General features: G+C 43.4%; 1 protein-coding gene across 1 annotated transcript in view; it reads right to left on the bottom strand.

Annotated features, from left to right (window-relative positions):
* Window positions 1-684: 684 nt before the first annotated feature.
* STK10 (serine/threonine kinase 10) overlaps window positions 685-11459 on the bottom strand; it is a gene marked incomplete at its 5' end in the record, with an annotated part of 48788 nt that continues 38013 nt past the window's right edge. Inside the window, 8 exons of the mRNA XM_015413907.1 lie at window positions 685-1207; window positions 2670-2783; window positions 4144-4269; window positions 4802-4990; window positions 6623-6747; window positions 9644-9773; window positions 9925-10017; window positions 10919-11098. Of these exons, the coding sequence (XP_015269393.1) occupies window positions 1067-1207; window positions 2670-2783; window positions 4144-4269; window positions 4802-4990; window positions 6623-6747; window positions 9644-9773; window positions 9925-10017; window positions 10919-11098 (1098 nt within the window). The remainder of the gene's footprint in view (window positions 1208-2669; window positions 2784-4143; window positions 4270-4801; window positions 4991-6622; window positions 6748-9643; window positions 9774-9924; window positions 10018-10918; window positions 11099-11459) is intronic.

The raw sequence follows: 11459 nt of genomic DNA, 5'->3' as shown, positions 1-11459 counted from the left end.
TGGAAGCTATTAATTAGCTGACTTGAGCTTTTAATTGCTTTAGGGTCTAAGCCACAGAAATCTTTGCCAGACTTAGCCATTTAAAAGTATTTGTTTGTAGCAGGTGTGCTAATATGTGTATTGTCAAATTGGACAACAATTTCCATAGTCCTCATGTGCATGCAGTACCTGCATCCATCTTAATTCCCTCTGAGTAGGACTATAAATCTCTCACTGCCCGTGTTTGTCAGGAAAAGGTCCTGGGCTTTGGACAGGTTTCAATTGAAGCATTTTCACTTCCATGCTTCAGGCCCTGGTACTATTTCCCCTCATTTAAAAAAAGGCAGAAATGGTGTCACAAGGTCACCAGGAGGAGTGCTGACTGCTGAGTCACTTCAAACAAGCTGATGAGATTCTAGGAAGACCTAAATGGAAAAGAAAGAGTCCTTTGCTCAGTTAGAGACAGAGGCCAAAGGAAAAAAATAAAGGCAGGTAATTCCTCATATTTTGTCAGGCTGTCAGCAGAGTCCCTTGTGCCCTGAGGTAGCCAAGTCCCACCAATGGACAAAGCTCATGTTGGTACGTGAAGCCACTGACCTGTCACACTGGGTCTTAGTGCAGCTAACAAGGGAACTGGTCAGGAAATGCAACAGTCAAGAGTAACAACTATGGTAATGACATTTAGCAGTCACTGAACATCAGTTTCTAGCATCTGCTGCTTCAGTAGACCATAAGAGAACAACCAGGTAACCAGTTCACTGTCAAGCAGTGGTTTTACAGCAAGCACCATGAGCTCTGTACAGGGCCTTATTAGCTTTCCCGAATCAAGCTCATCTGCAGCTCTCCTAAGTGCAATTGGTCAGCACCAGCCAGTGCCCCTTCAACTTGGATCCATCACCTCCAGTAGAGCCAGACAAGAGGGGCACTCCACTGGCCACATTTGTTGTCTCACAACCAGCTGAACAGAAGACACTGATCTGAAAAATCAGTGGGCACAGAAGGGAAGGGAGCCCTGGTGTCTTTTGTTGGCTTTCCCACAGTTGTGAACAGCAGAACTGCTGGCAAACCCTGCCTGCTAATTCAAGGGCTATGAAGACTCTGCAGAGTTGAATGGGACAAATTTGGCTGGTTTGTTAGGCGAGGCTGGAGTCTGACCAGTGGCCTCTTCACTGAGTCTGAAGAACATCTCCTGCTCGCGCTTCTTCTGATTCAGCTCATCTTCCAATGCCTGAAGGGGAGGAGAGTCACATTAACAGCAGGGACTCAGTGACAACAATCTGGCTTCTCTAGACACAGTGATTCCTCTACCAGCTTGCATGCCAGGATTTTAATTCAAACTGAACTGAAAAATCAGACTACCCCAAAATGAATGTCCCAGCATAAATTTACTTGCAAAACTCAGATATGTGTTTTCCTAACCCATCCCCCCACCAAAATTTTCAGTTTGTAAGAACATATGGCATTGTGTTGCCATACAAGCCTATCAATGTGTTTTTATGAAATATGAACTGTGCAAAGGGACTGTACAACATGGAGACCTGAAAATACCTGTTGAGACTGCACACCTAAGAAAGGGACGCCTTCCTTTAGGGTTGCCGCCACAGTGATAGTCCAGAGTCACCAGCCATCTTGCCTGCTGTCAGATGAAGGGGTTCCATAAGCCAGCACCAAGCCTCAGATGCCATGCCATGGAAAATCATGAGGACAGAGAACTCCACACACCATTAGAAACTTCTTCCAGCACATGTAGGCAACCTCTCTTCCCCCTCTCCCAGCTACCTACAAATCTAATCAAAATACTCTATTCATGGTTGAATAGCAACTAATTGCTCACCCATCAGCAAGTCGGCTAGGGCCATCAAGAGACAATAGCCCTAGCCTGATGATTCAATCATCCTTCATCCAGGTGCCAGTCCCCAGACCAAGTTTCTAGCTCTCAATATTGACCACTCCTTAGTCCCCCTCCCCTCTTCCAGCCAGCCAATAGTATGCTTTATGGGACGGACTAACAGAAGGTGTCACAGGGGGATGTGGCCAGCTCAGCCAGCCCCCCCACACCACGTTATAAAAGATGCTGCCCGACCACATGGTCTCTCTCTTACCTTCTCCACGACCCCTATCGAAGCTTTAACCCTCTTATGTCCAGCTTACTATCAACATACTCTACCTCCATCTTTAACCTCTAGTCTGCAGCTAGAGTCCACGTGGTTCTGCTGGTTCAGAGCATGTGTTCCCCATTTTCTATTTCTAAACCCTCCATTCTTCCATTGGAATGGCTCAACTAATGAAGACAAGTAAATATTGCCCAACCACCGAATATCCTGCTAAAGCAACTGTGTTAAGGATCTATCTTTATTTCCTAGCATATGTATAAATGTGTGTGTGGTTGTGTATTGTTTGAATGATATATATCTCCCAGTAAAGAGACATTATATTTTTCTGAATCCAGTCTCTGTGTCTGTTCAGATACTTACAGCAAAGGTGGGACTTCTGTATACATCGGTGAGAACCCTAATTTGCCTATTGCCAATTAATAATCATAACTTCCCCTAGACTAATTAATAATTCAAGGCAATTTGGCTAACAATTGCAGGATACTTGATTTAGCAACATGACCATACATTCAGAAGTAAACTCTGAAATTCTGCCAAATTTAAAATCTGTGTGAAGTTTTGATTCAAAATTGTTACCTTCTTGCGTGGCCTCAACTTATCTCGCCATTCCTTCAGGTTCAGGTTGTGGTTTTCATCCAAGGCCTTCAATTTCTGGGTCTCATGTTCAACCAAAAGGTGACACTTCTCATTCTGTATAGGTTTAACACCGCAGAAAGTAACGTGATAAGTTTTTACAGGGCATATAGGAGCAATAGCAAACATGCCAGCTGAATTGGCTTGTTAACTCATACAAACGTCTAGCTGTAGGAGAGAACCAGATCTCTCAAATACAGTGAAGGCCCTTCTCATTCCAGATACCTTATTTCCCACAAAGCCTGTGAGCGTAGTGGTTATCTAGAGTGCTATACAGGCAAGGGAGACCAGAACTGAAATCCTTGCTCAGCCATAAAACTCGTTCAGAAGCTTTGATCAATATACCCCCTCATCATACCAAGAAATTCAGCAAAGGCCCCTGCTTTGTGTACTCCCACTTTCAGAAGTGAGCTAGATGAGAAGGCCAGAGGCAAGGCCTTCCCAGGCATGGTGCATCAATTTATATCTACTATACTGAGCTTTAGGTGCTAAGTGAAGATGTGTTTCCAAGCTCATTTACTTATTTAACACATTTGTATGCTACTTCCCCCCCCCCCAACTGGGCCCTCAAGACAGTGAACAATTAAAAATACATTAAAAACCAGCTTTTAAAAACAGTACACACATATAAAACCAACAATTTGAAACGAGGAGGATCGGTAAGGGTATCCCACAAGGAACAGAAAAGTCTTCACCTGCTTGCAGAAGGCAATGACTGAGGGTGACCGGAAAACCTCCATGGGCAGGGCATTCCATAATTCTAGTTTCATGATTAAGAAGACCTTTTCTCAGGTCACTACCCATCTAGCTGCAGATGACATGGGACCCTGAAGCAGGGCCCCTGAAGATGATTGTAATGATTGGGTAAATTCATATGGGAATAGGTGGATTTTAAGGCATGCAAATACCAGGCTGCATAGGGCTTTAAAGGTCAGTACCAGCATCTTGAATTGGGTTTGTAAGCAGACTGGGAGCCACGTTACAGGTAGGATTTGACAGTCTCCAGATTGTTTAGCTATCCTGTACGGCTGTTCATTGTATTTTGATATTTTACCTTCACAGAAATTACATGGAACAATGCATACATCTTTATTGCTTTATTACCTTGTATTTATTGCACTAGGCTACAAGGTGGCATAAAAAGTTTTAAATGCATACATAATATGCATCATACGGTGGCTGTGAGACTAAAACAGGATACAACCTTGAGTCCTTCAGAAGAATAATAGGATAGAAATGTCTTAATATGGCAATACAAAAAAGAGCCTATTTTCCCGTTCTGTCCAGGAACTGCTGTCACAGACAGAATGACCCAATTTTTCACAGAAGACTAAACAATTACTGTACAGGCTAATTTATTGCATGAGACTCTCCTCTCTCAGATTATCTATAAAACTGAGCCACAGTATGAGGTTACCTGTAACTGCTGGAGTTCATTCATGTTGCTCTCACACTGGGCAATCATATCCTTCATCTGCATATCATGTTTCTGCTGCTGCTGCGATCGCTCAGCTTTCTGCCTCTTTTCCTCCTGCTGCCCAAACTGTAACATAAAGGGAGCACCTGTTATCATCCAGAGTTATGTTCAGAGGAGCTTAAAAATGCTTCTGTGCTAAAAATCTGCTTCTGTCCTAGGAGATAGGATCCCTAAAAGCCATGTTGTTCTTTGATACCTGTTTGTATGAACGATGGCCTACCAATAGTTGATTTTAGCAGAGGCTGTGTTAGCTGCACTGCAGGAGACAGAGCAAAAGGAGACTAAAGCTATAACCTTCCCACCCTTTAACAAAATATAAATGCGGTTTCCTGGGCCTCCCTACTGTATGAACCCTCTTCTTGGTAAATCACCTACTTTAATTTTGCACTGGAGCTTAAATGTCAACATGGCTGAAGAAGCTCTGTATGTACCTATCAAGGCCCAAGTCTAGTGGCTTCTGCCAGTGCAGGCTGTTGAGAAGGTTCAGAGCACATTTTTATAACCTTACAATCATCAAACTTCTTCCTTCCAGAGATTCCAATCAATGTACAGCCAACTCCACAATCAAATCCTGTTCTCTTCTTTCAATAAACTCCACCTGTTTTATTTTTTCTCTCTGTTCTGAGGGACTTGCACTGGAGTTGATATGGAGACTCTTCTTGTACATGGCCATACGGGTCTTCCCTTCACTCCTCTGAATTTTGGGGAGGCGGCCTCTCTCTTGCTGTTGCCGAATCTTCAGCTGCTCTATCATTCGCTGGTTATACCGTTGCATTTGCTCACGCTCCTGAAATGGCAAGAGCCAAGGATGAGGGGAAAGGGAAAGACAAGTTATACAAATCATGCTAAAAGAGGCCTCTTGAGGCGTATTACTCAAAAGAACTCAATGGGAAAAAGAGCCCTGCTGATACAGCACACATTCCTGCAGCACTAACACATCTGATGTTTTTTTTTTTTATGAACTGAACTTGCATCTTGCACTGAAGATGTGCTCATGCAAAATATATACTCAGTGCAGGCAAGCCCAATTTTGTTAGATCTTGGAAGCTAAGCAGGGTCAGCCTTGGTCAGTGTATGGATGGGAGATCACTAAGGAATAACCGGGTTGCTACACAGAGGCAGGCAATACAAACGATCTCTGAACGTCTGCCTTCAAAAGCCCTGTGAGGTTGTCAGAAGTCTGCTGCAACTTGATGGCAGCAAAAAGAGAGAGTGAAGAGATCCTAACAGACAGTGCCCAAGCAAGCTAATAATCCTTCACTGTAAGATGCAAAGATGCATATGATTAAGTATCTCATTCAGATCTTCCATGATTTATGGCTTACAACCACAAATCCATATTTCTGATTTAACAGACTCTGTCTTGCCTCTAAGAAACTTTTTTAACAATGTAATTTGTGCAATAAATTCAGTCAAAGAACATATGGGGTCCTCTCCAAAAGCCTGGGTTTTTACCTCAAACCCGTCTCCCCTTCCTCTTCTTCCCCTCTTACTGAATCCATAGACAATTACTTCAAAGTTGATAATAGGGGAGCAAGAGGCATACCAAAACAGCTGCGCATCATCCTTCCTTGCAGTGCTTCTGACTAAAGTATGCATCTGTTCTTGAGTAAGTGATACAATACCCAGAGGGAAAATATCACTATGTTTGCCTGCACAAGAATCAACACAATGATTTCTAACTTGGGTTCTTAGGAACTACTGCTGCAGTTTCAAGTAATGATACTGTAGTACTCGCCAATAATTTTGTTGCTAGTCAGATTTACACATATTCTCTTAAATTAGGCACTTTATGTGCTTGCACTGGTAACAGGTTCACAATTTAAAAATGAGTGGTATTTTCTAGTGAATTTGCACCTGCAGTTGGTGGAATTGGTAATCACATAGGCAGCTGGCTGGTAGCTACTTTTGGTGCATGCTTGGAACTTACCGAATTGTTGAAGTTGATGAGAATTGTAGTTTCAATCCATTTTGAGAGGCCATGAAAAACCCAGTTCCAGTCACTCCCAGCTGGGAATCATGCTGGGAAGGGTTGAGCAATGCAATTTAGAGGGAAACATAGGTCTCAGCTATGGCTTACCATATATTTAAAGAGACCTTCCTTGTGTCTGGTGACTTTACCTCCATTCAGAAAAGTAAGTTTTTGGGCTAGGGGAAGGAGGCACTGTGGAACTCTTACAAATACCCACCTAGCAGTTTCAGGTGTTCAATGGGATACTTGCAAAAATGTGAGCAATTTTAGATCAAGTACAGGGATGACCACACACCACTAGGTTCAAGTCTTCAACACCTGCCCCAATACTCCACCTAGTATTCAGCTAAGTAGCAAGCAGACCATTCTGTGTAGGTCTGCTAAGGTCCATTTCTAATGGCTTGGTGATATGAAGTCTTATAGACAGGAAAATGTCAGCTTAGCTACCTTCTCATGTTTTCGGAGCAGTTCGTGTCTTTGGAGGAAATACTGATCTTTTAGCTGCTGTTTAATAAGCTGGTGTTTCTCCTGTAGATGGTGCTCTTCTAGCTCCCAGATGATGGCTTCCCGATCTGAGGAAGATGAAAAATAAAGACATATGGTCACCTCACAAGGAAAGAGAAAAATTCCGGTTCATGGGGCTCTGTCATTCATAAAGAGGCTATTGCTTATGTTTTCTGTGCAAAAAGCCAAACACAGACACCCCACAGAAGGACCAAATACCACAGGGAAGACCCTGAGGTGAGAAGACCAATGAATTATTTAGTCATATATGCCTAAATGGGTCTTGCCAGTAATGTCATGGATATTTTCTCTATAAAGGTTTTTTTTAAAATAAGGGTTTGAACAAGGACAGAAAGAATGGGAGAAAAATAAAATGTTGCAAGTAGAAACACAGAACAAGAGAAGAGAAGTGTTCACTTACAGTGTGAAAAGGGCAGCTGTGTTATGTTGGGAGATGAACTTATTATTTGCTTTTATATATCTGTGTATTTGCTGATGTGCACTCACACATCCATGGACTGTGCCTATTAACACCCACAGGCTGAGGGAAAGCTGTTTGCATTCTTGCTTCACCTAGAATGGACCTTGGCTGCACTTTATGTTAATGGGATTTGCACTCTCACAGCCCAGCCTGAGGAAGAAGGCTGCATCGCCATTGTGGAATGCACAAAACAACGACTTTTATGGGTGCAACCACCATTGATGAACTGTTTAGTGAACCGTAGCCACGATATCTGGTTTGCATCCAAAGGGACAGCTTCCTGACAAATGGGCACTTTATTGCTTGGGACGAAGCAAGAGTCATCTACACTTCAATGGTTGCCCTGGGTATCCGACTTCACACCTGGACCAGATGCATTCCTTGAGTTAAAGGGTTAGATTTCAATATTGCCTACTCCTTCTAGTTAGGGTCGTCACGAAGTATAGCCAATAGTGTTAGTTCTTGGGACGGACCATAGGTAGGTGGGACCAAGGAGGATGGCACCGATGCCAGCCCCCAAGAGTCCCCCCCTATAAGAAGGGAGGTTCAACAGTTTGAACCCTGCTAGCCATCTTCTCTCCTTAAGCTATTTACTCACAGTCTTGCTATATAAGTAACCCTTTGTTCTTGCTCGATCTTTTGGACTGCAGCCAAGAGATCCACATGCGTGTTGGCAGGTTCCAACTGTGTGAATTAGAATTCCTTTAGTTATTCTTTCTTTGTTCCTGTATTCTTCATTGGGAAGATCAAGCTTCGGAGCAGATAAGTATTTGCTGTTTCCCTCCCCATCCATTTAGTGTAAAAGTGATTATTTTCTATTCCTTTAACATTGAGGATCTTGTGTGATTGCGTGTGAGATTCTGTTTTTGTCTGTATGTGAACCAAATATCATTCAGTAAAAAGAACAACCTGATTTCAAGCTATCAGTCTTGTCTCCCTATATTTCTGGGAAAATCCTCGGGGTGGAATTGGACTTCTGTATACACAGGTGAGGACCCTGAAAATATTTTAATCTTGCCTCTGCTGTAAATAAAGCAGTTTGGCTAACAGTTATTTATTTATTTATTCTTTATTAATCGAGTTTATTAACCGCCTTCCCCAGCAGGACCAGGCTCAGGGCGGTGTGCAAAATAATCAGAAAAATAATCTCATAAAACAATTTCAAATCAGGCTCAAACAGTAAAACATCCAGAAAAATCCAATAATCGGATTAGCTATAAATGGCACTCAACTCCTAACAGTGCCGATGTCTCATGGAGGAAGAGGCAGAGGCAGGAGGATGGGTGTGCCAAGACGGGACTAGTGCTGTCCTCAACCAAACACCTGGTGGAACAGCTCTGCCTTGCATGTCCTGTGGAATTGTAGTATATCTTGCAGGGCATGGATGTTACTCCACAGACAGTTCCACCAGGTTGGAGCCAGGGCAGAGAAAACCCTAGCTCTGGTTGAGCAGTTAATGCAGCATCGAATGGATATGTGCTATGCATGGCATCCCCGTAAGGACCCGGGCTGCTGCATTTTGTAGCAGCTGGAGTTTCCGGGTCAGCCTCAAGGGTAGGCCCACATACAGCGAGTTACAATAATCCAATTGGGAGGTGACTTTTGCATGGATTAAAGCGGCTAGGTCAGGGCAAGACAGGTATGGGGCTAGTTGCCTAGCCTGGCGCCGATGAAAGAACGCCAGTCTGGCAACATTTGTGACCTGGGCCTCCATTGTTAAGTAGGCATCCAGGGTCACATCCAGACTCCTGATGGCAGGTGCCAGTCTCAGAGGGACGCCATCAAGGGCTGGGAGTTGACATCCCACACCTGAATCTCCCCGACCCAGCCAAAGAACCTCCACCTTAGAAGGATTCAGTCTCAGCTGGCTTTGTTTTAACCATCCCACCACAGCCTCCAACCCCTCTGCTATATTAAGATTAGAGATGGGTGCGAACCCTGTCATGACACCCCTACCCCTGCTCACCTTGGATTCCAGCTTGACCAAAACAAGCTTTTTTCAGGGGAGGTTGTATTTTTTATGTGTGTGTGAGTGCATGTACCTGGAAGTCACAGTGACCTCTGGTGACTGACCCCTGCTGGGAGCCTGGAGGATATTCAGAGAGGTGGCTGAATAAAGCCTGCCCCCACCTCCCAACTGCTGGTATTCCAAGGAGGTCTCCCATCCAAGTACTTGCTAGAGTCGACCCCGCTTAGCTTCCGAGATTGGGCTTGCCTGGGCAATCCACATCAGGGTGACCAAAACAAGCTTTTTGAAGATAAATAATCAAGAAGCTGGGCCTACTCATATGTTGGCTTGTAATAACATTAATGAACCATGTGTCAATTATTTTCTTTCATTATATACAGTACTGTAGCTTGTAGCTAGGTCAGTGCTGACATGGAGGGAATTAACCATTTCAACTGAAAACTGGTTCATACACGTTTGTTCTTTCTTTGACCACCTCCTTCCAAATCTATCTGAAAAGGAGAATATCTGTCACCTCTCATGAGCTGCTGTTTCTTGCTGAGGCATTCACGCTCCTTGTCACAGATCTCCTTTCGATTCTGGGCTGTGATATTATTCATGGCCTGTTCCAAATCCTCAGATTGTTTGGCCAGAAACTCTTGCTCCTAGGAAGGAAGAGTAACAAAGAAAACACTCTTGATGGCATACATAACAGTGCCTCCCTTTGATATCTTTTCACACACTTCAGGGCAGTTGCTACTAAGAACTGTCATGAGGGCCTTTACCACAACATGGGCAAACTTTTTCAGAATTTACCAGGACTTGCTTCTTTTGTGTCAACTCCTCCATCTTCACCTTCATTGTCCCCTTGCGCTGTTGCCGTGGAAGCTTTTCTATGTCACTCTTGACCTTAAAAAAACCCAAAAAGAAGGTTTTACTTGAACTAAAAGCAAAGCAAGAGAATAATACTCAGTATGCAATTTATAGTACCTTAGAAAAAAGGGGGGGAGTCATAAATAATCTTTTATCTCAGTAATACATAATCAATTGTGGGATACTGCAATGGCAACAGTGCATCCACATGCAAAAGAACCTCCTCAGGAAACAGGAAACCTCCTCAGGGAACAATCCATATACCTCCTCAGGAAAGCTCTTCCATTAGCATGTTCATAGCCTGGGGAACTCCTACAAGACAATGACTCAGCCCTACCCCACCTTCTGGAGTCGATATAAATTACCTGCCTACCATTTTCTTCTCACCTTGACATAGAGAGTACTCCATCTTTCTGTGTTATACCTCTGAGGATGCCAGTCACAGTTAGGTGGCTACAATGTCAGGTTCTACAATGCCAAGACCACGGCCCCACATCCCGGAAAATCTACAGCAACTAGTGCATGCTAGCTTGCCACTTTATTCGAATTTATATGCTGCTCCTAGGAAATAACAACTGAATAAGACTGCAAGGCACTATTATTGGCCTGAAACTGCAGTTTTGTCAGATTACACCCTTATTCAGACTCTTTCCTGTCCCTTTATTCCTCTGCCCAAGTTTTATACTGTTCCTTTCCTTAGCCTCACTGCCTTCTACCCATCCTTCCTTAGGTGTCCCTTCCAGAAATGTCCCATTGCCTTTCCTCTCAGTCTTCTCTCTATTCCTGCTCAGGCTTCTGTTTTCAGTCCACTCCTTTTCTTTAGCTATTCCAAATCTGAGTTCTTTGTCCTTAACCTCCCTGTGATGTCTGCCTGGCAACAGCAGCAACAATCCTAGAATTTCATTGTGCAAGAATGTGACCCATCATTCCTCTTTACCTCCTTTTTTTTTTGTTTCAGCTGCTCTTGAAATTTAGCATACTCTCGCTCCTGCTCAGCCCGAATACGTTTTGCTTCTTCACGTCGGCGCATAGTGTGATCTTGTTCCATCTTTTCAATTTGCTGCTTCTGCTGGCGTTCTAGATTTTCAAGTTCAGTGTCAAAGAATTTCTTCTTTGTCTAAGCAAGAACAAAAGGACCCTCAGATTACTTACAGTCAGCTGACAGTCTAGAACAAACTAGTAGTCATGCTGGTCTGCAGTAGAACAGTTAAATTAGAGTCCAGTAGCACCTTAAAGATCAACAGGATTTTCAGGGTATCAGCTTTTGAGAGTCAAAGCTCCCTTTGTCAGTTATCTGATGAAGGGAGCTTTTACTTTCAGGAGCTTATACTCCCAAAATCTTGCTGGTCTCTAAGGTGCTACTGGACTTGAATCTAGCTGCAATACCTTCACTGCTGGAGAATAAACCAAGGCTGATAAAACTATTATATGAACAACTTTGCCATAAGCTTTTTTAAACAAAGCTCATTTTTGATCTG

Source organism: Gekko japonicus, unplaced genomic scaffold, assembly GCF_001447785.1.
Source record: "Gekko japonicus isolate JY-2015 unplaced genomic scaffold, Gekko_japonicus_V1.1 scaffold1605, whole genome shotgun sequence".
Lineage (NCBI taxonomy): Eukaryota > Metazoa > Chordata > Lepidosauria > Squamata > Gekkonidae > Gekko > Gekko japonicus.
This window is presented reverse-complemented; position numbering and strand designations above follow the sequence as displayed.